A 27,118-nucleotide genomic window follows, 5' to 3' on the forward strand; every position below is an offset into this window, starting at 1 on the left:
ATTGGCCCGGCTTAATCTGGGGAAACGGAAAAACCCCGCGTAACTGCGAGGAATGTCTCCGCACATCATCGCCGCTTGTTCTCCATACACCAGCCTCGTCTCTCCCAAAAACCACCCATCGCGATGGCTTCAGAGTCTCCTCAGATGGACACGACGGCGTCCCAGACGGGCGCCAGTCAGACAGCTGTCGGACAGGACGAAACCGGCGCTAAGAGGAAGGCGGAACAGTCCAACGGAACATCTACGCGCACTAAGCGGAATCGCTACATTTCTATTGCCTGGTATGATCCCCGGACTAGTGATGTACCTGATACATTAGGGTACAAGAGTGGCATGATGCTGATGGTCTGGCCAGTAATGAGTGCAAACGGAGGAAGATCAAGTGCAATGGGCAAGTGCCGTGTCAGCGCTGCGGGCACTTGAATCTAGAATGTCAGTGTGCCACGATAATGAATCGCGGAATATGTGGACTGATTGATGCCTGATAGGTCGATATGCGCCGAATTGCTGCAATAATAATTTCAAGGATTCCGAGTCTGTGGTTCCGTTTCCTTCTGCTCTGACCGGTTGCTGATATGCGCAGGGAATTCCGGACTATGAAGGACCAAATCACCAACTTGCAAGATCAGGTTAACAGTCTTTTCGTCAACTTGAGCGATCTCCGTACACAGCAAAGGACATCTCTCGATCCTCCGAGTTTGGATGCTTTATCTCGCGACGGATCACAAGTTTTCACGCCTTTGCAGCACGGCTCGGCAAGACCGCGTGTCAGACATCCCCGTTTTCAGGGCCCTACGAGCTCTGCGTTCAACTTCGACGTTGCAAGGTCAAGTCTCCAGGAAATGGGTATAGCAGCACCGGCAGAAGATGGGATGGTTGATGATCTGACGACTGCTCATGCCACGCCTGCTGTCTCGCCTCCATTACATCCACCCCCGCCGTCGCAGTTGGTACCGGCTCCGAATATCGTCCATCCAACCAAGGACCCAATATGGAGTATTAAACGGGAAGAAGCATTACGGCTGTGTAGGGTCTACGAGGAAGAGATCGGAATCATGTATCCCCTTGTGGACATCGGGAAGATCACTCAGCAAGTGAACCTATTATACACATTCATGGAGGCTGCAATGCGGACTGGATTTGCACAGCGTGGATTACCGGGCTCGGATGGTCTTCAGGACGATAACACTAATATCTTGAAGATGATTCTTGCAACCACCCTTGTTGTCGAAGGAAGTGGGCAGAGCGACCTTGGTCAGCGGTTGTATTTGAGCATGAAGCCGGTTGTTGATTCCAAGCTCTGGGAGCCTTTGGATATTAGAACTATTCAGCTATATGGCCTTGTGGTGAGTGGCATATATCCTTCCCCAATATCCAACTAGCACAGGCTAAGCTTTAACAGGCGACATACCATTTCCACACGGACGATGATGCCATGGCTTACCGTGTCATCGGTCTTGCAGCTAGGATGTGTCTTGAATTGGGACTGCATCGACGAGATGCGCTGAAGAAAACATTCCCCAATGAAGACCAATGGCCTGATGTCAGCAAAATCTTCTGGTCAATTTACAGCCTGGATCGACGATGGAGCCTGGGCACAGGTTTGCCATTTGTGATTCAGGATGAGGATATTGATCCTAATTTGCCGGAGCCGGTAAGTTATATACCTCTTTTATTTCTTTCGCTTCCCTGATGACTGACAGCTGAAGGACTCATCATTGCCCTACCTAAAATGTATGGTCTCGTACAATCGCATTGGCTCTAAGATCTGGTATTCCGGACTTGGTTCCGAAGGCTCTACGGACCTTCGACGCGATGAGATTGGCTATTTAGACTACCAGATTCTTCAATGGTACAAGAACGTCCCGGATGCATTGAAATTCTATCCCTTCGACTCCCCGAATCACGGGGAATCCGCAAGTCGGGGTCTCCGCCGTCTCCGCGTGTTGCTATACCTGCGCATGAACCAGCTTCGAATCCTCATATATCGACCCGTCCTCCACTCGCCGGCGAGTATTGCCGAGGACCACAGCCACGCTCAGACAGTAATCGACGTCGCCAAAGACACCGTTCGGGTACTCACCCGCCTCAACCAAACATCGGACATTTACCGCACGCAGCAAATCTGCTTCAACTACTTCCTCGTCGCCGCGCTAGCGGTTCTCTTCCTAGCCGTATGCCATGCACCCAATGAATTCAACCGTCAGGTACGGGACGAATTCTACATGGCCCTAGACCTGCTCAGTGGCTTCAGCACCAAATCCTACGTCTCCAAACGTCTCTGGAAAACTATCAAGGGCCTTCGAACCATTGGTGAGAAACTAGGCGTGCTGGCGCGTCCGTTCGCTTCAGATGCCAACGACCCTCATTCAACAGCTGCTGTCGCGATGGCCGGCTTGGCCGGTCATCCGATAGAAGATCTCTCGGTATATGGGTCTATGAACGGGGTACACGAACTGGGGAACAGTCCATTGAACGGGCTGCAGATGAGCCATGAGCTTACTAATTTGTTTGAAGCTGTTGGAGGATTCGGTAATTTCATGGGGCCGTCTGGGACTGGGGCTATGAATGGATTCGGGCATAATGGCGAGATTCCTAATACGGGAGAAGGACTGTCGGGGGTGTTGGGGGATGAGGGGGAGTTCGCACGAGTAATACGAGATTTGTTCTAGACATGCCTTTCTTCTAATTAACAGCCGTTCAGATAGCATGATGTTGGAACTTCACTTGTATTTCGTTATTCTGTAGTAGGCCGGGCTCACGTGACACACCCACTTCGCACCACCGCTCCCTCCAGACAACCGCCATTTATCTCAGCGAATCCAGTTGTCTGGTGACCACGAGTGCTTACTATCTTTGATCTTCCCTATCGAGAAGAATTTTATCTGCTCAGTGTTGGTTGTCTTTTTTTCTTCTTTCGACACTGATTTCCTCATACCGCTCCCTTCCCCTCTATCTCATCTCGTCCCGTCACCGAACCCCTCAAAAGACAGGCAGAGGGCCTCAAGTCAAATTATTCGATGTAACTGTGAGAGGAACAGCATTGGTCTGATTTGCATACTCGGTGCTCGTTGAATGTCGTCGTGTAATCCAACCCGTGTTTGTTAGTGGGGAATTCAGTCCCCAAGCCAGCCTATCGCACAACGAAGCCGTGTCATGATATTCGCATAAACTAAGGCAACATCTACGCTATCTACGCCTGATAACGACTTCAGACCTTTCCCGATATCGTCTCTTGCGTGTGTAACAACGGCGCGCAAGGACTCGAGCAATCGAACCCGACAACACCACTTTCGCCTCTTTTATTTCTCCCTAGCTCCAACGTGTCGAGAGAGATAGGTTCGGCGTTGGCCGACGGCCTAGACAGGCTGGATCTGAGTCAACTGTCTGAATCGACCCTTTCGTCGTCCGAAACCACGTCCGCCTCGTTCGATATGTCGTCGTCGGAGGGTGCCCCGGAGTCGTGGATCTCGTCCTTCTGCTCGCTCATGGGCCACGAGTTCTTCGCGGAGGTGTCGGAGGATTTTATCGAGGATGATTTTAACCTCACGGGTCTGCAGTCGCAGGTGCCCATGTACAAGGAGGCGCTGGAGATGATTTTGGACGTGGAGCCGGAAGAGGACGAGGAGGAGGATGAAGAGGAAGAAGATGAGGAGGAAGAAGAGGATGAAATTCTGGGCGATGAGAAGCCTCCTGGTTATAGAGGTGGGCAGCGACGACATGCGCGCGTTGCGAGCGATCTCAGCGTCATCGAGAGTTCCGCGGAGCTGCTGTACGGTCTTATCCATCAGCGCTACATCACCTCGCGACCGGGTATCCAGCAGATGCTGGAGAAGTACGAAATGCAGCATTTCGGCGTGTGTCCCCGCGCAAACTGCAACGGCTGCAAAGTCCTCCCCGTCGGCCGCTCTGACACCCCCGGCCAGGAAACGGTCAAGCTCTTCTGTCCTAGCTGCCAGGACCTGTACACGCCGCCCAACAGCCGCTTCCATTCTGTCGACGGCGCGTTCTTTGGCACGACCTTTGGCTGTCTGTTCTTCATGACCTTCCCGGATTTGGACATCGGGCCCCGTCTGGACGACCCCATCACCCCCGCGCTGCAACAACGCTACCCCGGGCTGACTGCGTCTGCAGCCTCGCGCGAAAGCGACGATCAACAGTTTGAGATCAACGGCGTGCGGACCGCGAACTTTTGCCCGGGCCTGGGACTGGGTAAGATCTACGAATCGCGCATCTACGGGTTCCGGGTGTCGGAGCGGTCGCGGGTCGGTCCGCGCATGAAATGGTTGCGGATGAAGCCGACAGACATCAGGGAACTGGACGAGATGGCATTTGTCGAGTCCTTGCGGCGGCGGAATGAACAGGTCGCGGAAGAGGAGGGCGAAGAGGTGGATAGCGATACAGAAATGCAGGCGGCGCCGGCGTCGAATACGATCGAAGGGAGGAAGAAGGCGCCGATACGACGGCGACGAAAGGTATTGGGGGAATAAGGGAAATAAAATGTCATTTTTCCTCTTTCTTTTTCATTATTCATGTTCTTCTGTGTTCAATTTATCTATGAAATTCTCTTCTTTGTCTTATTCTGTTGTTAACTCTTAAGTGCATAGAGGCGTAAGTCAATAATCAGCATACAAATAGTCTTCCAAACTAGTTTCTGCCATAATCACTCTAAATGCCCTTCCTATGGAGTAAGTACTGGTAAGATGAAATAAACTAAAACTGAATGCTGACGATCCAGTCTCTCGGGGCGTCCCTACTCCTCAATATGAGGCGCATCAACCTACGAGTACTCTGAAGAGTAATCAGGTCGTACATATCTAGCCCAAAAAGAATACAGAGAGCGAGAGTTACACTACTACATCATTATCATTGCCATGGTATATCTCTGGGCACTTTTTTTTTTTTTTTTTCATAACCGCGCTGGGAGCGATTCCGAAAGAGGAAAACGAGAAAGAGGTCCGGATTGTATGGATGTATGGCTGTATGGATGGAACGAAAGGGGGGAAATGGGAATACATTATTATGGAATGAAAAAGACAAGATGCGACAGGGGTGCATGAGTCACTTAGTCACCTGCTCCTGTATGTTCTGGTCGGTTTTGCAAGAATGGATGCGGTTAATATCAAATCAAAGGAATGTCGATAATTGATCGGTTGATTGATATCTCGGCTTTGGCCGATATGCCTTTTCGTACTCCGTTTCGTATACGAGGGCAAGTTATTTTCCCAGTTATGAAAATGAAATGAAAGGCTGAAGAATTTCATCATCCTGGACATCAAACAGACAGGGATCCCAGGGCCAACAAATGATCAAATCACGTACCAATCATAACTCGACTAGGACAATCGTCCGGTGTTGGTGTTAGGTGTTATTGTCTGGCAACACTCACTATGCTACGCAAGCATCACAACGCAACGCAACGCAGCCTAATCCAGTCCAGTCCAGAGCTTCTCCGGATGTCCACAGAGCCTTTTCCAGTCACTGTATTCCCATGGTCCTCCGTACTCCGTACGGAGTTAGCCTCTCTGTGATAGTCACTCATGTTTATTCGTGATTTGTGGAGATTATCCGGAGGCGCAGCAGCAGGCCAACCAGCTCCCGCAATTCCGTTCCTTTCCTTTTCCTCGTACAGGGTTTCTCGGCTTTTGCACGAGCTGAAAAGTGGTTGAATCGGCTGGCTGCCTCTCCGTCTATCCGTTTTGGTTTGCAAAACGAAGAAGCGGGGTCGTCTTGGGACGAGATCGGAGCCCGGCATCAGGGAGCACCGAAAAAGAAATGGTCTCATCTAGGTCTTGGCCGGGGGGTATTCAGGCTATCCTGCAGTCCTGGATTCATCTGTGATCTCGTATTCTGGTTCGTCGTTTCGGGCGAGCCCCGGGCACCGCGATCCTGTGCGATTCCTGCTGAATTGATTGATGAATAATAAAGAATGTGTGATAATGGCCACAGCCTCGTGCACGACTCGGACGGATCGCGCCGGAGTGTCTCTTTTTTTTTTTTTTTTTTTTTGCTCAATATGGTTGCCTCGCATTGTCATGCATTAGTGGGGGATTGCGAATTACTTTCTGAAGTACCAGATCTGCTTGCGGCTCTGAGCGACATGCAACGAGGCAGTGTTGCGGCTATTTGCTTTTTCTCTCATCATGTCTGAGAATGTTTGTGCAGAGGACAGTGAGAAGTCAGACACTTCATGAATGATAATGTGGTGCCCTAATGCATATCTAGTGGCCAAAAGCATAACATCGTAATAACACATGAAAATGACAGCCCAAACCAAAATAAAATCAAAAGAGAGAAAACAAGAGTACACCATCGCTAACGGCCGATCTAATGACCAACAAGGAGTCAAACAACGCACCAACAACCGAAAGCCACATACTCCGCAGGCAGTAACAATCAATCTGCCCCGAAGGAAGACAAAAATCCCGAAGATGAATCCAAAAAAAGAAACCCAGAAAAGTCACGCTCCACCAAAAAAAAAAAAAAAAAAAAAAAACGCCTGGTCATGAATGTATCGTCGCATGCATAATTCAAACTCCGATACAGGCTCATAAATTCATACACATAGTTCATGGGGAATCATACGCTTTGCAACATACCAAACAAAGGAGAAGAAGAAAAAAAAAAAGGACAACGCTCTCGTAGCTGTTTCGTAAAACAAAAGGAATCAATCAAAACAAAGGAAAGGAGCGGGGTGAGCAGGGGTCGGATTCGGGGGTCAGAGGGCAGGCAAGCGACATCTCTGCAGGGGTTGAAGATGTTGACGTTGAACGGTCGTCAACGTGGCTTTGTGCCAGAGGCGGTGGTGGTGACATCTGGAAAAGCGAAATGAGTGAGCGATGATCATGACTTGCTGGTTTAGACAAACACATCCGGTTACGAAGGGTTATTTACCGGAATGTTGCTGGATCCGCTTGGCAGCTGCAGGGTGTTGGAGCCCAAGTCGATGCCTGCCATGGACGCATAGCTTTGGCTGAATGGACTCATGATCTCGTCGTCCGCGTAGGATCGCTTGATATGCCCCGTGGAAGGATACTCGACGTAGTCCCCGGAAAAGGACGGCAGGCCGTGGAAAGAAGGTGTGTTGGAGCTCTGAAACGATGGGGAATGGTAGAGGGGTGGAGACTGGCCGTATGCTGGGGATCCATACGGATTCAAGTGCGAATACGAGCTGTAGGAGAAGACTGGCGGGGGCGAAGCTGAGAGCTGGCGAGTGCACTGAAGCGAAAACATGCCTCCACGCTGATCGTCTGAATAAGAGGCATCGCCATACAGAGTCCTCGTCACCGTGGGAATGAGAGGACTGCTGCCTCTGTTGCTGCCGTTATTGCTAATGCTTAGATGGTCGTTGTCGATACTGTTGTTAATACTGCTGATGCTCGACTTGGAACGGTTTCGGACCGTACGAGACCGGCCTGACTTTGGCAGAGCTGGCTCAGCGTGAGACTGTTCTGGGGAGGCTGAAGATGATGCGGCTCGCTTCTCCAAGTCTTCGAGACGGCGCTTTAACTTCTTGCCTGTATGTAGTTAGATACAGGGCTGTTGCTATAGTGATCCTCAGAGGAACTCACGGTAGTTTCGCTGGGCAATGCGATTCTGGATGCGACGACGCTCCGCCAGGTCCGAGATCTTGGTCCAGTCCTCGTTGGGGTTGGCATTAGGACTGAAGGCACTGCTAGTACCGTGGTTCGATGAGCGACGAGACGAGTAGTAGTTGGAAGAGCGATGCATGGTGGGCATTCAAGTGTGGAATGTGTGGATAGGACAGGGGAACTGGAACTATGAAGAGATGGGGATCGATAGATATAGATATAGTTGTGGATAGAGTCACCTGACTAGTAGGTATAAAATGAAGATGAAGCTGAAGATAACAATGGAGATCAATGATGAACCACTCCGAGACGACCGAAAGCCGCGTATTTATGTAGCGGCTCTCTCGCTTCGAGACTATCTAGACTGGTGAATCTAGACAAGGCAGTGCTGCCCTTCGCCCTCTTGCCATAGCCATGTGGCTCCAAGAGGGAAAGCAGAGACGGTATTGAAAAGAACCGTATTATTGTATTTTACAAATTATTATTTTATTTATTTCATCCTGCTTGATGGAGGGTTACACGGGCGTCCAGACGTCCGGGTTCTCCGGTACATCCATACCTGTATATCGCAATTGATTTCAAATCCATAATACCTTATACGTATATTGTACACTGGCAATAGCAAACACTCCAATAGCCAGACATATAGACAGCTAGGCATACTACTATGTACACAAGATTGGGCGGACGTCATTCCTAATCGGTCCAAAGACACTCGGCTGTCCTACCTCTTATCAGTACATACTTGCATTTTTCAGCCTGTATTACTCGTAAGTATCAGCAGTACCCCTGTATCGACCTCGTATAAATCGGTGATCGTCGGACGTATAAGTCCGCTCTTAACCCCGAATGGCGTCACGTATAGGGCTGAAGCACCCTTTGCGGGACTGTCATTGGCCAGTTACCCCGTCCAAAGACCACTAGTCCCGATATGGTATGGTATTTGTTTGCCCTGGTCTTGCTACCAGTAGGATCAAGTCCCATGACTTCCTCGTCACCCTATGCCCAGAGACAAAAGTGCAACGGAATTGACACAATTGGCATTCGAGCTGTGTGCAGAGTGTCTGTTGGTTTCTTGGTTTTGTCACAATATGTTCCTATGGATACGGGGGATATACGAAGTACATAGCAGGGATGGACCGACAAGAATGTGCTAACGCCTACCGTGTATACGGGAGTACGGGAAGCACGGGAAGCACTACTGTATATCGATCCTGCGACATTCAGTTCTCACCCCAGATGGGTAACAGATCTTCGCCCGAACGCATCAGCATTCTAGCTGTGCTTATCGAGAAACATTTCGGGATATCCAACGGGCACTCATCTAGGGTCAATTCGTGCGGTTTCCTGATTTAGCAACCAATCAGCATTCCTGCGCAGAGCCGCTTCGGAGCCTTATGCAAAACAGAATGCATCCATTCCCACATTCTGAGAGTTGACAGACAGTCCGTGACTGTGACAGGGTAACCAACAAAAGAGGCTTAGACCCGAGAGCCTCATTGACCCCAGCCTCGGGCGATCTTGGCATCTGATTCTGTGTCAATCATACTGCTATGCTGCTATACTCCCCCAGACATTAGGCCTTACACTTGCATATTGTAGAAGAATGTAAAAGATAAGATGCTGAGATGCTGCTATGAATATTCCCTGCTGCCCTGGTTTGTCGATCATAACCCGTCATCCCTGTGTGCACTCTTATTTTTGGCCCCAGAAAACAAGAAAAAAGAGAAAATACCAGCACAGCCTGAGAATTGGAACGTCCTGGCCAGCTTTGTGTGCCAGGTATACTCAGTTCTCTTTATAAAAAATCCCGTCACTTGACGAGAATACTCAAATTGTCCGCACTCGCTCCGCATTTCCGCATGCAGCAGTACGGCAAAGCACAAGTTACACGTCCCGTCCGGGTTGACGGAGGAGACACTAGATCTTCCTGTCTACGACAGCGACCGCCGCGTCGGATCATCGGAGGCTATGTGCACGGTACTCATGTACGACATGCATCCTCTGCGTCGGGGCATTGTGAATCCAGCGTATGTCTGTGCTTCCTTTGCTCCGTGGTTGGGTCATCCTTGGTGCATCTTCCCGGTGCTAGCTGCACCCTACAAAGGGTGACTGGGCCACATGGCGATGTTGGATTCTGGGAAGTCCCTGGGCTGTTTTAGGAATGATGATTGTGAGAAAATATGCATGCTGATGGTGCTGACGACAGCTTTGGAACCGACACTTTTTAATTCAGTGCTCACGCTAGATCGTAAGGAACAGATATTCCAAAAATATGCATTAGAAAAAAGGAAATAAAGATGACAACCACTTATGTTCTCTCCGTCATACTAAGCCCCCGGAGCCAAAACATAGGGCAAGTCTATAGGACGTAACTGGTCGAAGTGTTAGCATCTACTCATCAATTTGAAACGATCTGAAAAAAAAAAAAAAAAAAAAGAAATAGAACTTACCTCCAAGGATGCGCCTCATCGCCATACTGGATTCCTTCGATCCAGTTCTTCATGTTGAGCGCAATCTCTCCAGCCTCCTCCTCCGCATTCAACCCACAGTCCACCAGTTGACCGCGATAGCTGATAGACCGCACCGGGCTGACAATGGCTGCCGTTCCCGATCCAAACACTTCCAATAGCCGTCCCTCGGATGATGCCTCTGCAAGTTCGGACATCTTGATCTTACGCTCAGACACCTTCCACCCCTTAGGAGTCAAACGCTCACGCGCCAGACCTAGAACAGAGTCGCGGGTGACTCCTTCGAGAATCGTTCCATCCAGGGGTGCCGTCACAAGCTCCTTCTGGCCCGTCTCCTTGTCTTTCAGTGCCATGAAAAGATTCATGGTTCCCACTTCGGTCACGTATTCTTCTTCACCGAAAAGCCACAGGTTCTGCTGGAATCCGCGCGAGGCCGCGTTCAGTTGCGGCACCACACATGGGGCATAGTTGGCACCCAACTTCTTGTCACCAACACCACCGGGCCATGCGCGCACCGCATAGTCGGTTGCCTCAAGAGAGATGGCCTTGAATCCGGTGGCATAGTAAGGCCCAACGGGACTAGCGATCACAAACAAAAGGGCAGAGCCTGGGGGACCAACACCAAGAGTGTTCTGCGTGCCGATCATCGTGGGGCGGAGGTACAACGAATATCCGCGGGAGCTGTAGACCAGTCAGCCAGTCTCTCAGAGAAATGCGCAAGGGTTTTAACGAACTTGGGAATGAACCGGCTGTCCAATTTCACAAGTTCCCCAATCAACTTGGTGAGAGCTCCACCGTCAACAGTCGGCAAAGCAATCCGCGACGAGGACTTGTTCAAACGTTCCATGTTCTTGTCCGGGCGGAACAATCGAATCTTACCATTGCTGTCCTTGTAGGCCTTCATTCCTTCGAAGCATTCGAACGCATAGTGGAGGACGCAGGCCGATGGGTCGAGGCTGAGGTTCTGGTACGGAACGATACGGGGGGTATCCCAACCCGATCCAGCATTCCATTCAATGGAAAGCATATGATCTAAAGAGCCATTGTATATCAGCACACAGCCAACCCATCCAAGTGCGCAATTGCCTTTTTGCAATGGTCCCACGTACCGGTGAAGGTCTTTCCGAATACCAAATCCTTTGGAGAAATAATTTCCTTGGGGGTGCTGGTCTTGGTCACAGAGAGCTTCGAGGCATCAAGGGCAGCCAGCTGAGAAGCAGCAGCGCTGTACGATCTTTGCCATAGACGAGTAGCCGCAGTAGTCTGGAGGGGAAGAGCACGAGACACGGGGAAACCGTTCGAAGCCTTGCGACAGGCCAACCGATGGAGGGACTTCATGGCTGCAATCTAGACGGACGTGAGCAACTACAACTTCCAATTCATCGAGAGAGCTCAATTACCTTTTAGTAGTGATTGACGAGTGGTTAAAAAAAGAGCACAATTCGTTTTCCACCGTCTGGTATGACTCCGCGGTGCTGACAAAGGCCTCTATATCGAGTGGAATATCCCCCCGGAGAGGAGAACTCTCGGGCCGATCGCCGACGTCGGAGTCTGGCAGCGGGTAAAGGCGGAATTAGGTTAATACGACTGTCCCAAAGAGGAATAGCCTATCTACACGTGACGGATAGAGCTTCCAGAAGAGGCATCTTATCGCACAGCTGCTGATTGGTCGCTATGTTACCCCTTTCACGTGACAGTTCTGCCAGCGGACATCATTCAATGTCGATTATGGAGAGGTTAATGAACACTCGGTGGATTTTGACGAATTTTCTTTAATTTCTGTTTTTTCTTTCGTCTTTATTTCTTTCGGTCATTTATGTAAAATACTTAATTCTCTCTATGTTCTTTCGTTTTCTTTGAATATCCCTTGTCCCCACGGCCGTTGGCGCAGCATAATATCTCGATTCCTGGTGTTGGATGCATGGTTATTCTCGACACGTATAATACCCATTTTCGGAGGACCCCGGAGGTCACTTACTGAAAAAAAAAAAAAAAAAAAAGCGGAAATGTTTTCGTCTTTCAAATCCAACATATCCTCCAATTACCAGATCTCTCCGCATCCGGTTGTGATCTCAGGTCCATGGAGAGTCCATGATGGAAAGAAAAAGTCAACAGGCACGGCAGCTTCCGTGTTTATCTTCGACAAGAAGTTTCTTGAACCCCGAGCTGGCGCATTTGGGAAATCGTCTAGTTCCTCCACCAAGAAGCTGCAGGAAGAAGTTATCGAGCGACTAAAGCGAGAAGCTAGCAGTCTTGCACGACTTAGGCATCCGTCTGTTCTCCAGGTGCTCGAGCCAGTAGAAGAGACACGCAATGGCGGTCTAATGTTTGCTACTGAACATGTCACGGCATCTCTTGGTGGATTATTACGACAGAAAGATGAGCAAGAAAGAGTGGGCTCACGCACCAGCCGTTATATGGTCGAGAGACCAGACGGCAGCCGGGGGCGGAGAGAGCTTGAAATTGACGAACTTGAAATTCAAAAGGGTCTTTTGCAAGTGGCTAAGGGACTAGAGTTTTTGCACGAGTCGGCGGGCTTGGTTCATGGAAATCTGAATCCCGAAGCAATCTTCATCAACGCGAAGTCTGACTGGAAGATCTCTGGCCTGGGATTTGCTGGCCCTCCTGATTCGACAGAGACTCGCTCATCCCTTCCACCATTGGCCCTATCTGAGGTCCTATATCATGATCCTCGTCTTCCTGCGTCGGTCCAGCTCAATCTGGATTATACCTCTCCCGACTTTGCCATGGATTCTAATGTTTCTTCTGCGGCGGATCTATTTTCTCTCGGGTTGATTATAGTTGCCATCTATAACTCTCCCCATGTTTCTCCAATCGAGTCGCATTCGAACTTATCTACTTATAAAAAACTTCTCAGCTCACCATCATCAACCCCCTCGCAGACAAACAACTTCTTGGCTTCCGGAGCAATTCCAAGAGATCTCGCTTCTAATCTCCTTCCCAAGTTGATCACCAGGCGGCCAGCTCAGCGTTTGAACGCCCGGGAGTTTCAACAGTCTCAATATTTTGACAACATCCTGGTTTCCACCATCCGCTTCTTGGAGTCGCTGCCAGCCAAGAACCCAAGTGAAAAGTCCCAATTCATGCGTGGACTACAAAGAGTACTGCCAGACTTTCCAGTCTCGGTTTTGGAGAGGAAGATTCTGGGTGCTTTACTGGAGGAACTGAAAGATCGCGACCTTCTACAGCTAATTCTTCAAAACGTGTTCGCGATCTTGCAGCGAATCCCAAGTGCGCGTCGCATATTCCCTGAAAGAGTGATCCCACGTTTGAAAGAAATCTTTCCCACAGGGTCTGGCAAAGGCCAGGAGCGTGATTCGAAACGAGATGCGGGCCTTATGGTTGTGCTTGAGAACATGAAGGTGATCTCCGAGAATTGCTCTGGCATGGAGTTTAAAAATGGTTGGTCTCCCTTTCCCCCTTAAGTTACAGATTGTGCAACTAACGTTCTATCTCCCAGAAATACTGCCTTTGATCCGGCTTGGTATGGACTCGCCTACTCATTCTTTGGCAGACGTTGCCATCAAGTGTTTGCCCATCGTCCTTCCAGTTCTTGATTTTAGTACTGTCAAGAACGAGGTCTTCCCTCCGATTGCCACGACGTTCAGCCGGACAAGCAGTCTTGCCATCAAGGTTCGCTGCTTGGATGCATTCACTGTGCTTTGTGGGGGCTCTGCCGATACAGAATCAGAGCCCGAAGATGACCTTTCAGGTGTTGCTCCGACCAAGCAATCTAAGCCCATCAAGTCCTCCATTCTTGACAAATACACCATACAAGAAAAGCTTGTTCCGTCACTAAAAGTCATCAAAACCAAAGAGCCCGCTGTGATGATGGCTGCGTTGAACGTGTTTAGGCAGGTTGGCATCGTTGGTGACACGGATTTCCTTGCCTTGGAAGTCCTCCCCATTCTCTGGAGCTTTTCACTTGGACCACTGCTTGATCTTCGCCAGTTTGAGCAATTTATGACGCAGATAAAAAACATTTCGGCGAAGATTGAGCGTGAGCAGAAGAAGAAATTGCAAGAGTTGTCTTCAGGAGACACCAGCGGTTTCAGAAACGGCACCAAGAGTCCTTCTGTAGTAGCCACTCTTGATCAAGGCGACATGAATGACAACTTTGAGCGCCTCGTCCTTGGAAAAGGCGCTACGCCATCAGATGCAGACATCGATGCCTGGGACACCATGGACTCCGGGCCAACGCCTCAGACTTCGGCCCCGGCCGCACCGCCCTCCTTTTCTTGGTCGACATCAAATGCGCCTGGGCCGGTTAGCAGGGGAAGCACTCCTGCACAGTCCAACCCAAATTTCCGTTCTGTTACTCCTGACTACAATATAAGTTCATTCCCATCCCTCGAACCTGCCCCGCGACAAGTGTCTCCCATGGCACAGGGTTTCCCAGCTTTGCGGCCATCGCCATCAGGCTCGTGGAGCTCTTCAACGAGCCAACGCAATGTGCAGGGGAACACAGCTGGCCCATCACTGGCAGCTCTCGCCAGCATGAAGTCGGCATCTTCTACTGCTAGCACATCTATCTCATTTGGTCAAAGCAATTATTCCGCATTCTCTATCCCTCCGCCTCCTGCATCGGGCTCCATTCCACCACAGCCATCCGCATTTGGTGGAGTCTCCAATGCCGCAAAGCCTCCGCCATTGGGTGCCAACGTGATGCAGAATCCTCTGTCGAATACCAATACCTTCGAGCCAGTCAACACGGAGAAACAAGGTCTAGACAAGTATGAGAGCTTAATATGATCTGTTTCCTTCTTTGTTGTCTTGTTTGAATACCCTTATTTTTTTTTTTAGCTCGTTGCTGCATTTGCTTGTATATAATACATAGACTGGGATTTGGATAGTACACCAAAAGCGTCATACATGATAATTCATATAATTGCTTATCCTATTATCAACTTCGAATACATGACTGTCTACAATAGCATTCCAGTGGAGCAATCTCCACAATTCGGCCTGCGGAACATAAATCACATAAGCAGTGGCATAACTTGGATTAGCCTCGGTGTCCAACCAGACGAAAAAGAACTGCTGTTGAACTTGTTGCAGCGGTTGTTGTCACCATCAGCTCATATGCGCCTTTCTCGAGGCCTGGCGACGCGCTGTTGGCCGTCGGAACATCGTTTCCTCCACCGCCCCTCCGTATCCATCCTGCCCCTCAATCGTCATCACTCGCCGCATTCATATCACCGTCCTCTTCCGGCTTTGTTCCCTGTTCTCCCCTCACGCTCCAATATCTCAACACAAACTTCACTCCGCACCTTAGTAACCATGATGGATGAGAACATCAAGCAGCATTACCTGGCGGACTCGCCGCCTACGGTGGTCAGGTTGGAGGTCAAGCAGCACTTTGACAAGCTGCAGGATCCCAAGTTGCGGAAATACGCACATTACATTAGCAGGTTCGTCCTTGTTCTTCTTGTCCATTGTGAGTATCGCTAACATTTGCTCTGCGATGCGATTCTAGAGCTGCCTTCGAAGGAACTCGAGTTACCCTCCGTCAAGTCTCTCCCGAATCCGAACCGATCTACGACCTCATCATCTCCCTCTACCGTGCCTGCAATGGGGACTGGACCAGCCTTGCCCAGAAGACAAATGTCAGCACGGAAGACCTTCGCTTCTTTTTGGAATATGCCGTTCAATTCCTTGGTAACTGCGGTAACTACAAGGGTTTCGGTGATTCCAAGTTCATTCCTCGACTGCCACCTTCTTCCTTGAAGGCTCTGGCCTCGGCTACCCCGGAAACAAAGGCAGCATTCGAGAAGGCTAGCAAGACTGGAGGTGGGATCTATGAGACCAAGGAACAATCTCTTATGCACCTTGGTTACCCTGGTGCCGGCCACATGACCACCTACTACCCCGAGTCGCCCAACATTAGTCAGGATGAAATCACAGCAATTGGCGATCTTATGGAACAGAAGGGACTGCCATTGGAGAACACAAGACTCAAGAAGACCGCTTCCGGGGATTTCGAGCTCTTAATTGCGTCTGGCGTCTCGTCGCCTCCGCCGCGGGATCGGGATCTGGGAGAGGTCGAGACGTTTGATCTTGATGGAAAGCTGAAGGGGAAGAAGGTCAACCTTGTCTTTGGAGATCATAAGGAGGAAATGGCCAAGATCGCCCACTCCATCAAGCAGGCGAGCTTGCATGCTGCGAACGATACCCAGAAGAAGATGCTCGATGCTTACGCTTTGTCGTTCGGTGCTGGTTCCATCGAGGCATTCAAGGAATCTCAACGGATATGGGTGAAGGACCAAAAGCCAGCGCTGGAAACGAACATTGGCTTTGTCGAGACCTACAGAGATCCCCACGGTGTCAGAGGGGAATGGGAGGGATTCGTCGCCCTGGTATGATCATTTCTTGTTCTTTTTGTGCTCGCATAGCCGTGTGCTAACTATTGCAGGTCAACCTGGAACGTACTCGAGCTTTTGGAAAGCTCGTAGATAACGCTGAATCCATGATTCCCAAGCTTCCTTGGGGCGTGGATTTCGAGAAGGATAAGTTCCTTAGCCCTGACTTCACATCTCTTGAGGTTTTGAGCTTCCAGTCATCCGGAATCCCAGCCGGTATTAACTTGCCTAACTACGACGACATTCGTCAGAACCTGGGATTCAAAAATGTTTCCCTTGGTAACGTTCTGAGTGCCAAGGCTCCGAATGAGCCCGTTCCGTTCATTGCCGAAAAGGATCTGGACGTGTACCGCAGATGCCGGGACCCAGCCTTCGAGGTGCAGGTGGGTATCCACGAGCTTCTCGGGCACGGAACCGGAAAGCTGTTGCAGGAGACCGCTCCCGGCGAGTATAACTTCGACATCTCGAACCCGCCTGTGAGCCCTGTTGACGGCAAGCCCATCTCAACTTGGTATAAGCCGGGTCAGACATGGAGCTCTGTGTTCGGCGCCATTGCTTCCTCTTACGAGGAATGCCGCGCGGAGTGCGTTGCTATGGCGCTGGGCTGCGACTTTGGCATCCTCAAAATCTTTGGTTTTGGCGACGGTAAGGAGGATCTCTCCAACGAGGCTGGCGATGTGTTGTTCGCGGCCTATCTGCAGATGGCACGTGCTGGTCTAGTTGCTCTGGAGTTCTGGGATCCCAAGACCGAGAAGTGGGGCCAGGCTCACATGCAGGCTCGCTACAGTATTATGCGGACCTTCCTTGACGCAGGAGATGATTTCGTGAAGCTCGTGTACAACAAGGAAGATCTGTCCGATCTCGAAATCCACTTGGACCGGTCCAAGATCCTAACCCATGGCCGTCCCGCCGTGGAGAAGTACCTGCAGAAACTGCATGTCTACAAGAGTACAGCCGACGTCCAAGCGGGTAAGAAACTGTACGACGACATCACTTCCGTGAATGAGTGGTGGGGAACCAAGGTTCGCGACGTTGTTCTTAAGAACAAGGTGCCCCGCAAGGTCTTCGTCCAGGGTAACACGGTCTTGAATGGCGATGAAGTTACTCTGAAGGAGTATGAGCCTACGCTCGAGGGCATGATCCAGAGCTACGTGGAGCGCGACATTTAGTCGGTTAACCATACCTCGTCTTTTATGATACGCATGCATTAAGTCATATCAAAATATACCATGAACGCACGCAATGTGCATAGTACGATGTATTATTCGTATTACTCCAGAGCCTCGTTGTAGGAATTTTTGCACATGGTCTTTGTAAACTCCAAATCAAATGATTCAGTCGTACAAGACAACCATGCGATACTGAGTCATGTGACCTGTGTTGATTTTTGTCAGCCATGATCAAAACATATCTACGTATTTATTGTCTAATATATTGTAGAATACCAGAAAATAAAGTAGAAAAAAAAATATTACTGTAATGGGTAGTGCTTGGCTGTACTGATCGATTGCCGCCGAGTTCATTTGTATCTTCAACCTCCCCCCCCTCATCTTCAAGCGCTTCCCACCTTCTCTCCTCCCACCCACCTGTCTCCCTGAGTATATCTGAATTTTGACCATTTATCCTGGTGAAAACGTTCCATTGTGTCACTTTGAACTCTTTCCTGCATCCATGTTCGAGTCCCGGTAAAACTAGCTAGTGACGGCTCGTGTGCTTCTGGACCGCCAAAACTGGGGGCAGTTCTGGGTCGATCACCCTCAGATCAACCGGGAACCAACTCTCAACCGGATCTCTTCATCCCATTCCTCATAACGACCATCACCTTCTTCCTCCATTCTCACGCTTCGACACCCCGTCGTCTTCAGTCGTGCGGTCGACTTCCACCACCTTGTGGCAATCAAGTTCTCCTGGCTCGCCTACCACGGCGCGGCCGCCTCATCTCACGCACTCCCTAGTGGAGGAAGCAGAGGACGACGACGATTTCTATACTGCTCCCCCGCCGCATTCCCCGTGCTCGGAAGCATCCTCGTCTAGCTCTTTCTCCTTCTCGTCCAATCCGCCACCTTTCTCTTCGCTCGTTTTCGATTCCTCCTCGGTCCCTGATCCCAACCGCTCCAAGGTTGCTGTTACCCAACCCGAGTCGGCTTCATCACCGTCGAATACTTCTTTTTATCCTGCTTCTCCTCCCCCTCCCCTTTCTCCACCGCCTCCTCCTTCGCCGTTTGTCGAAGAACCGTGCGAGTCAGAACCTTCCTCGTCTATTGTCGCGGATACCAAATCGTCGTTCTCTCAGGAGCCGAAAGGAGAATCGTCCGGAAAATCTTCCGCGGACGACGAGCCACCTCCGCCTTATACAGAAGGATACAGTCCCCTTGAATCGTTTACCTACGTGATGGCTGCGGCCGGAGGCGCGTCGAGTATTATTACTCAAGTCCAGCAGGCTGGAGGACCGCCAATTAATACTCTCGGAGGTATGAATACAATACAATCTCCTGAGAAAGACTTGTTGCGATCATAAAAGATGCGAAATCTCAATGGAAGAACCTTTTGGCAAAGAGAACTTGATGAACGTGCTAACTGGGCGTGTTTTACAGATATCGGTGGAAATGAGAATATCACGCTTGAGCTCAGGTAAGGATAGCGCTTTGGGAATGTTCTTATGGGTGATTCTAACGTATGATCCAGGGGAACGAGATTCACCCTCTCTCGCGATGAGCTGTTGACTTTGCCGGAATTTGTTCTTTTGTCGCTCTTTCCAAACGGTCTTCTTCCCGATGGACATATGGGCACGTTCCACGAAGGCGACATTTACCCAGTCGACGTAAGTGGCATATATCTTGGTACTGCAATGTAACCGGCTTACTGATGTCGCTTTTCTTTTTCTAGTATGACCCGGCTTCCCTACAATACATGTTGGACTTCTTCCGTTCTGTCGCCCAATCGATTCCGTCCTCCTCACCTTCCGAATCTACATCGCCAGATGTGGATGTGCCGTCCGATTCCATGCTAGGATCTGCCAGGGATGCGCTTCAGGACCGTGCTGGAATCATTGTGCTGCGCGAAGACCTCGATTTCTACGTGATTCCTCCACGGGCCGACATCGATCACACGGAAATGATCGAAGTTAAGCGAGCTGCTGCACAGACTCTCCTCAAACAAGACGGAATCTTCTCCGGCCTGAAGAAGAGTGATGAGGTTGGTTCCACGGAACAACACTTGATTGAGATGTTGACCGCAGGGTAAGCTTATTGGGACATTTCGGGCCACTGTACATTGAATTTAGCTAACTGCTTTTACAGCGGATTCAACCGTGACGACCATTGGGGCCACCGTGCACCAGAACCTCACAAGGCCGTCATTTGCAGTCTTGCATTGGCCAAGCTCCGGACCGACATCAGAGGCGATCTGTCCAACAACAGTACTATTGGGATGGCGCAGAAGTTGCTTCTCTTCTGGAGAAAACCAGCCCGTAGATGCTGGTGGGAGGGCATCGAGCTCGACGAGGTGGAAGGTGTTGAGGGGAAAGTCAAGGTTTGGATCCGTAGAGTGTGGACTCTTGAAATGGTACGTCTTTGAATCCTTGCCCTGTCCTTTCCATACATACTAACGCTGTCGCAGAGTGTGATAGGACTGCGGTAGCCAGTTTGGTTTCCCCCCCGTCTTTCTCTTTTTCCTTTGTCTTTTTATTGCAACACCCGATCGTCTTTGTTATCATCTAGTATTCCCTATTTGCGCATATTATAATCACCCCGAGACTCCTTACTTTCTCCTGAGCGCTTGTTCGAGTCGGTCTTTTCTACGGAGTTGACGATATCCCTTGCACTTTATTTTTCAACTTTCTTCGAGATTTACTGTCGCAGACAGGAGACACCAGGATTGGCGTATAAAATTTTGTGTGCTTAATTCTTTTATAGTCGTGATTAGTTGACAGGATGCATGCATTGGCCTGTAATTATTACCTTCATTTTCTGTCTTTGATAGTTGCCTAGCTATTTTCGAATCAATTGCATCTACCATAGCAGACTAGTAATATCACGTGATTCTTACCCAAACAGGCCTAGCGTGGGCCATGGCTGGGAAAACGCGACAATCCGCAGGCGAGGCGGAGGAGCTTCATTCCAGCGCGATCACCATCCGAGAAGCTTTGTTGGGCCTTGTTGTTCATCGTCGGTTAAAAACCAGGTTCTCCTTTTTCAACTTTTTACCTCAACTGCGGGAGCGCGCATTGATTGATCTCTTTAGCACGCTCGTTCCGCGCCGCTTGTGCCGGAAAAGCAAATTCCTTTCTCCCTTCCACGCCCACGGATCTCGAACTGTTGGCCTCGCAGGAGTAGGATAAGAAAAAGAAGACTGAAAGGGGGAATAATCAATCATCAATCGCACTATCGAAAAATCTCAGTTGCAAACCTGAGAGAGGAACACAGAAGAGACATGCTTCTACTATCGATCTCGACATAGATAGACAGCCAGCCCTTCTCCACCATGTCCCCTCTCAGAGGCTACATCACGTCGTACCCTCCACGGGTGCGGCATTATGGAAACGCGCTTCTCACGCCTGTCATACCGCAGAGCCAAGTCGGGCCGACGCCGCGCACGACAAAGCGAGGGACAACCGCGATCAACTACGCGGAGGACGGGTTTGACGATGACTTTGAAGAGGAAGAGGGACGGCGACCTACGGGGCTGAGGAGTCTGAGGCGTGAGGAGTCGATGACAGAGAAGCTGCCGATTTCGGATAAGTTGGGGAAAGAGGTTCATGCTCCTGTTGAGGTTCAAGGTGTCTTTCGCGATTGGATGATCAAGCGGATGTTGCGACCTGCGTATGTACATTCTTCCTGTCGGGTTTGTTTGGTTATGGTTATCGCGCCATTGTTTCTCATGCTGACTATCTGATATAGCTGTGCAGATCAGCTACAAATCCAGGCGCAATTACCTCTCACGCTCATTCCGATTCGAATTGACCTCGAAGTCCCCTCGCATCAGCCCTTGGAACCGTTTCCTTTACCACGAGGCATCGTGGATCCTGCGATCAACCCGACACTGCCCGGTTATAGACGACCAGACCCATTGCCCGCGTTTCGGATCAAAGATACTTTCCTTTGGAACCTCCATGAAGCCCTCGCGACGCCTGAAGAATTTGCAGTCGGCTTTGTCCGCGATCTCGACCTACCCAGTCCGCAAGCGATGACGCTCGCTATCAGCAATCAGATACGACAACAGTTAGAGGAGTATGCCGGTGTTGCACTACATCCTTTATTCCAGAGTACACAGATTCAGCCTCCTGCTCCGCAAATCGGCCAATCGCGCGATGTATCTACGACGCCGGCGCCAACAAATCTTCCAGCGACGCCAGAGGTCACAGTAACCAAGGAGCCGTTGGTCAATGACAGTATCTTGAACCCAGACGATGCGTACCGTTGCATGATCAACCTGAATATCAACTTGCAGAACAAGCTATATACGGACAAATTCGAATGGTCCCTCCTCCACCCTCCCGGAATGGCAGAGGACTTCGCCAAAGTTACCTGCGCTGATCTGGGCCTGAACGGCGAATGGGTCGGCGCAATCGCACACGGCATCTACGAAGCCGTGCTCAAGTTAAAGAAAGAAGTCTGCGAAAGCGGTGGTCTCATCAGCGGCTACGGTAACGAAATCGATAACCAAGCCGCCAACGGCGCAGAGGCTGGTTGGCGATATGACCCCGAAGGCCTCGGCGATGAGTGGGAACCCAAGGTCGAAACATTGTCCAAGGAGGAAATTGAACGGAGAGAAGGAGATCGCGAACGACAAATTCGACGTCTCCGACGAGAGACAGCTCGGTTCTCCTCCACCGCAGGTATCACGCCTGATGCCTTGCGGCAAGGCAGTGGCTATTTCGATGTGGATGGCGAGACACCTCTAGGTCGGGGTGAGCGGAATAAACGCAAGAAACGGTTCCGCAGTCTCAGTCCCTCTGGAAGAGGAGGTACGCCTGGTGGGCGAGGCACCCCCGATACGGGCTCGGGAGCTGGTTATGGTGGAGGTGGTGGAACATTATCCGACTGGTTAGTGAACCGTAAAAGTGCAATCATCGTTGTATTAGTTGCTAACCTTTCACTTTGTACAGGGAACGACAAAATTGGCGATGCAGCAACTGCATGGTATGGGGCACTGCTGTTTGGGCCGTACGAGATGGTCCCGCAGGCTCAAGGGTAAGGAACAAAGCGCCCTTTTGCTGTTACGAACCCTTATCGGCTAACAATACCCAGACCCTTTGCCACAATTGTGGTCTTTTGTACGAACGCGACAAGGTCGTTCCTGAATGGTCGAAAGACCTCCATCGCCACGACATCCCAGTTGGTCGGTAGAGGCCACCCCGGCTCTTTACTAGCTAATAGAACACCTTCAAAAGCACTGCAGCGGCATGAGCCAGCTACGTACACCGAACTCGACCAGCAGAATGTGCTGGTGTTGACATACGATTCCCTAAAACTTGCCCGTTGCCTTTTCAAATCCCTCTACCTTGTCACTATTATCATTACCGACCATATCTCTTTGAATGTAGCTATGACCTTTTTCCTTCTATCTCCCTAATGAGCCCCTACCAGACAGATCGGCGCATTTGACGGTTTTCCCTTTTTTTTTTTTTTTTTTTTTCCCTTATTTTGTTACAGCATTACATCTCATATCTTGGAAGAGTTGGGAGGATGGATGGCTCTGTTAGTTTCCTCTTGTGCACCTGCTGCAATCCTCTTGCTTCTTCTTTTTTCTACCCAATTTATTATTATCAATCCAGATATCTTAGTTGGCTTTATAAAATCACGGATGATTGTCTTTGTACCGGCGGACATCTATTATCCTGTTTCTCACCTTGTCGTTCTTGTATGGGAAGAGGGTGCGTTTATTGTTCTGTTTTTAGAATAGAATAGAAATTTCTCTCTTTGGCAGTCAGCATCAATCGTCTTCATTCACTTGATATACAAATAAGGATTTCTACGCTATCAGCCCTTCCCTCTTCCGTTTTCTACGAATATAATTCAGCCATCAACCTGGATCAGGAAAGAGACCTGGGCTTCCGCTCTTTTCGTTTTACAATATATACGACCTAGATTCCCGACTAGACCAGGGAGTCAGCCGTTATATATCCTTATCCTCCAAGACTCACGAAGTACGGAACGAATCGAGATGATGGTGCTACCAGGCGTATTGCATGGGTAGTAGGACCAGAGATTATAGGGGCGCAGCGATCAAAAGAACACATCACCAATATATATGCTAGTGTTCATTAGCTAGTTGTTTTGAACTATCAGTGTCTAGGTTTGACTTGTGCTGACTGGTATTACTAGGGAAAAGGAAATGAGTATCCGATATTCACGGATATGATATATATGCCCAGAACAAATCGATGAGAGCCGTGGAAAAATACAAGCACATTGATGGATGTGTCTGGCCATCGGTTGATTCAAGTTCAAACCAAGCCCAAACAACATGTTTTAGGGTTGGGAATTATAGCCAAACGAGGAAGACAAGAGTCTCGAACCACCTATGGTCACGGTTGAGAATGGGAATCTTGCTCCGCATTTGATGGCCCAAGTGACCGTCTTATTCGGTTGCTTGTTACCGATTGCGCGGGCTATGCCAGAGCTCTTGAAGCGCTCCGTTCTGCCATTGATGATGAGAACAGAAATTCCGGACTGTGTAAGTATCTACGGTTCTAACGCCACTCTAGATTGAGGTGACTAAGTAGCTAATGAGGGTCAGGAGATATATACTTTGGAGGCCCACGAATTTGGCTAATCCCAGCGCAAACGGCCAAGAAACATATGACTCGCCTCGATACCATCACAGTGGCCACTTGAAGTGAATGAAAGGCAGGCTTATTTCTTGCAGCTTCTTCCACCTTGCAAGCCATATCTGATTGTTCTCTGTTTGCCAATTCTTGATTCTATATCTCGTGTTTCTTTGTCTTTTCTGTTTCTCAAGCTTTCGTGTTCTGCAAGTTTCGTCTTCTCAGTCATTTCATTTTCGTAAATGGCTCCCATAAAGACCGAGGATTGTAAGGCGTGGATGAATGATATTGCAAATTCGGAAGAAACTGCAACTTCATTCTTGACAAAGCCAAGGAGGGGAGATTCTTGGCCAAACGCTGCGTCTACCATACAAAGCCAGTACGCACGCCCTTACCACCAATGGCTTAAGGGGTCTTGTCCCAGGGAGCTCGATGGTTTGCAAGTTATCTCATGTGGAGAGCGAACGAGGCGAAAACACCTCGCCGCTGAATAACGACATTAGCAACGAGGGTAAGTGTTGACCCTACATTGCCACTTTGAACTTCAGCTGATTTCATATGATACCTTTAAGGATTGTAGACTCGTCCAATTCCAATTTTTCAACTCAAACCCTTCCAAAAAAAAAAAAAAAAAAAAAAAACTTTGTCCTATGCTCGTGCCCGCACAGAATCTGCAAGCGTAAGTGTGGTCCATTCATCTACAACTTGACGGTGACTAAGAATATGTATCAGCATTCATCGACAAAATCTAAAGCTGGGACAATAAAGGAAACGTGTTTACTGACCCGATGGGTGTTCCGTTCCGCAAAAGGGAGGGATGCCCCCAATGGGCAATCAACGAAGCCCAACACGAGGAGATTGCCAGGGCTTTCAAGCCCGGATGAAGAAAGTCTGCAAGTCCTTCGACGAGAGCGTGGTCAAATGGAGTCAAAATGGCGAAGGGCCGCCACTGGTACTGCTTCTCATGATTGCAACCATGACCATAAAGTGCATGAAAGACGTAAAAAAACCCGCTAATTTACAAATTGATGATCCTGCTCAGCACATCACGGCGGTCCAAGGAGAGTAAAATGAGCTTGCATGGGAGGGAGAGAATGAAGACGAGATTCAAGTCGACATCGAGAATGTCGCGAGGGACCAGCAGGAGCGCCAGGCATATCCCACGGACGGAAAAAAAAAAAAAAAAAAAAAAACACAGAAATCAGAATCGTGTGCAGAGCTTATTTACCTTTGGCTCCGATTATCGACCCTTTCGTGGCCCGGGCACTTCGAAGCTTTGAGGATACCAGCAGGACAATGAGAACTGGTAATCAGCAAGCTGGTCGTCATCAAATATGAGATAATCATTCTCTTTTCTTTTTACTCTGCTATTATGTGGCATTCATGAGTCTTTTGTATGTTCATGCTTCTTGGATTTGTTCTTTAATCATGTCGTTGCTTGTTGCCAGAAATTCGATGAGCTGTGTGCCAAACCCAATATGCCCCCGTATTCTGTTTCTTTTGCTGTACGTACAGACTCTAGTGTAGCTCAAATGACACTATAGTGAAATCCCAGGTCTCTTCCCTATATAGATGTCATACCCCATACTCCGTTGCCAATGGAAAAACTGAGCAGTCATGACTAGAGCTTGGAGTGATCAGGAAATTTAGATGCATAACATAACATGTTATTACCATTTTGAGATTATGTTAATGTAATTCCACTATTTTAGTGTGTAAAGAAACGTCCAGGTGGGTACATTCCAAACTAGAAAATGGCAATGTGGTATCGATCAAAGAGGCGCAGCTTTCTGGTATCAATATATCAAGTCATCGGTATCGCCATGGATGGTGGATTCTGGGCCAAAGGGCGCCATCGTAGCCTTCTCATCCTTTCGAAGATGAGACAGCGTAGTGGTAACAAGGTAGTATGCAAAACAAATATGTCAGATCACTTCGCGCGCAACGATGGCGAGCACTCTTTCTTCATCTTAGGCATATTTTCGACAGGCTCCTATACCAAGCCTTAGGTTAGACAAATGAAATAAAATGAAATAATTCAAAGTGATAAAAGCAAAATGAGGGCTTACCGATTGAGCCCGCCTCTTTCTCTTCAAGCTCAATCCAGCCTCATCACCATCGTGGCTCGACCCATCCCTCTTTGCCCTAGGCAGTATACGACACGCACCCCCACCAGCCCCAGCAGAAATCACGTTCCTACTCCCCTCGACCTTCATTCCCGTGCTGATATTGACCTCAATCGGCCCTTTCCCACTTGTCCTTGACTCTTTCAGCGCTTCGATAATTGACGTCGCCATTTCGGTTACCCTATTCTGTCGATGTTTCTGTGCTGCCTGTAAAGTAGATGTCGATGGCGGAGAGGATGTCATTGACGGCCCTGGAACAGATGAGGACCCAGAGGTAATTATTATCGTGTTGTTATCCCCTTTTATGCTGATAGATGCGTCGATATTGATTGTGGTCGGAGTTGGGATCGTGTTGTCCCAGATGTCTTCGTCGTCGGTGTTTGTGTCTATTTCATTGTCGGGGTAGATGTCTTCGGATACTAGATTGTATTGCCGGGTTGTGGTATATGGAGGAGGAGGGGAGACTAGGGGCTGCTGGTTTTGCATGTTGGCTGTTATTTCTCTAAGCTTGAGATGCTGTTGGAGGAAGGAGTCCAATGGAGGGAGCATCTTCAAGATGGAGAAGTATAGCAAGGAAGCAGGAAATGGGGATTGATATCGCAGTATTAGGTTTAGATATCGGTTTGGGAAAATAATCGAAAGGAGATAAGACTGAACATGGAAAAACATTGCATAAAAACTGGGGGTTCTACCCTGCAATATATAAGGTATCCAGAGGACCGTCATGCAGAACAGTCATTTGACAGAAAATAGTATGCTATGTCCAATAAGCAATGAAAAG

At 49.3% G+C, this 27,118-nt stretch overlaps 9 protein-coding genes across 9 annotated transcripts; 6 read left to right on the top strand and 3 right to left on the bottom strand.

Moving 5' to 3' along the window:
* Positions 1-123: 123 nt before the first annotated feature.
* ACHE_20381S (transcription factor domain-containing protein) lies at positions 124-2,672 on the top strand (the record flags this gene model as incomplete). The annotated part of the gene is made up of 6 exons (XM_043284678.1): positions 124-281; positions 356-432; positions 489-534; positions 584-1,346; positions 1,403-1,654; positions 1,710-2,672. The coding sequence occupies 6 exons, from the start codon at positions 124-126 to the stop codon at positions 2,670-2,672; spliced, it is 2,259 nt and encodes a 752-aa protein (XP_043133445.1).
* Positions 2,673-3,434: 762 nt separating this feature from the next.
* On the top strand, positions 3,435-4,490 carry CKB1 (casein kinase II subunit beta; the record flags this gene model as incomplete). Its single annotated transcript, XM_043284679.1, has 1 exon — positions 3,435-4,490. The coding sequence occupies one exon, from the start codon at positions 3,435-3,437 to the stop codon at positions 4,488-4,490; it is 1,056 nt and encodes a 351-aa protein (XP_043133446.1).
* A 2,181-nt stretch (positions 4,491-6,671) lies between these two features.
* Positions 6,672-7,740, bottom strand: ACHE_20383A (bZIP transcription factor; the record flags this gene model as incomplete). The annotated part of the gene is made up of 3 exons (XM_043284680.1): positions 6,672-6,815; positions 6,895-7,517; positions 7,572-7,740. 3 exons carry the CDS (start codon positions 7,738-7,740, stop codon positions 6,672-6,674), a joined length of 936 nt encoding a protein of 311 aa, XP_043133447.1.
* A 2,214-nt stretch (positions 7,741-9,954) lies between these two features.
* Positions 9,955-11,401, bottom strand: BAT2 (branched-chain amino acid aminotransferase, cytosolic; the record flags this gene model as incomplete). Its single annotated transcript, XM_043284681.1, has 4 exons — positions 9,955-9,967; positions 10,046-10,744; positions 10,798-11,095; positions 11,173-11,401. The coding sequence occupies 4 exons, from the start codon at positions 11,399-11,401 to the stop codon at positions 9,955-9,957; spliced, it is 1,239 nt and encodes a 412-aa protein (XP_043133448.1).
* Positions 11,402-12,069: 668 nt separating this feature from the next.
* Positions 12,070-14,836, top strand: ACHE_20385S (putative protein kinase Scy1; the record flags this gene model as incomplete). Its single annotated transcript, XM_043284682.1, has 2 exons — positions 12,070-13,486; positions 13,545-14,836. The coding sequence occupies 2 exons, from the start codon at positions 12,070-12,072 to the stop codon at positions 14,834-14,836; spliced, it is 2,709 nt and encodes a 902-aa protein (XP_043133449.1).
* Positions 14,837-15,166: 330 nt separating this feature from the next.
* ACHE_20386S (dipeptidyl-peptidase III) lies at positions 15,167-17,612 on the top strand (the record flags this gene model as incomplete). The annotated part of the gene is made up of 3 exons (XM_043284683.1): positions 15,167-15,495; positions 15,561-16,440; positions 16,497-17,612. The coding sequence occupies 3 exons, from the start codon at positions 15,167-15,169 to the stop codon at positions 17,610-17,612; spliced, it is 2,325 nt and encodes a 774-aa protein (XP_043133450.1).
* Positions 17,613-18,835: 1,223 nt separating this feature from the next.
* On the top strand, positions 18,836-20,082 carry ACHE_20387S (putative general stress response protein Whi2; the record flags this gene model as incomplete). The annotated part of the gene is made up of 6 exons (XM_043284684.1): positions 18,836-18,914; positions 19,038-19,074; positions 19,129-19,264; positions 19,330-19,682; positions 19,743-20,007; positions 20,062-20,082. 6 exons carry the CDS (start codon positions 18,836-18,838, stop codon positions 20,080-20,082), a joined length of 891 nt encoding a protein of 296 aa, XP_043133451.1.
* An 843-nt stretch (positions 20,083-20,925) lies between these two features.
* SFH1 (putative RSC complex subunit Sfh1) lies at positions 20,926-22,790 on the top strand (the record flags this gene model as incomplete). Its single annotated transcript, XM_043284685.1, has 4 exons — positions 20,926-21,263; positions 21,342-22,487; positions 22,550-22,634; positions 22,692-22,790. 4 exons carry the CDS (start codon positions 20,926-20,928, stop codon positions 22,788-22,790), a joined length of 1,668 nt encoding a protein of 555 aa, XP_043133452.1.
* Positions 22,791-26,141: 3,351 nt separating this feature from the next.
* ACHE_20389A (uncharacterized protein) lies at positions 26,142-26,886 on the bottom strand (the record flags this gene model as incomplete). Its single annotated transcript, XM_043284687.1, has 2 exons — positions 26,142-26,204; positions 26,281-26,886. 2 exons carry the CDS (start codon positions 26,884-26,886, stop codon positions 26,142-26,144), a joined length of 669 nt encoding a protein of 222 aa, XP_043133453.1.
* Positions 26,887-27,118: the final 232 nt, after the last annotated feature.

Source organism: Aspergillus chevalieri, chromosome 2, assembly GCF_016861735.1.
Source record: "Aspergillus chevalieri M1 DNA, chromosome 2, nearly complete sequence".
Taxonomy (NCBI): domain Eukaryota; kingdom Fungi; phylum Ascomycota; class Eurotiomycetes; order Eurotiales; family Aspergillaceae; genus Aspergillus; species Aspergillus chevalieri.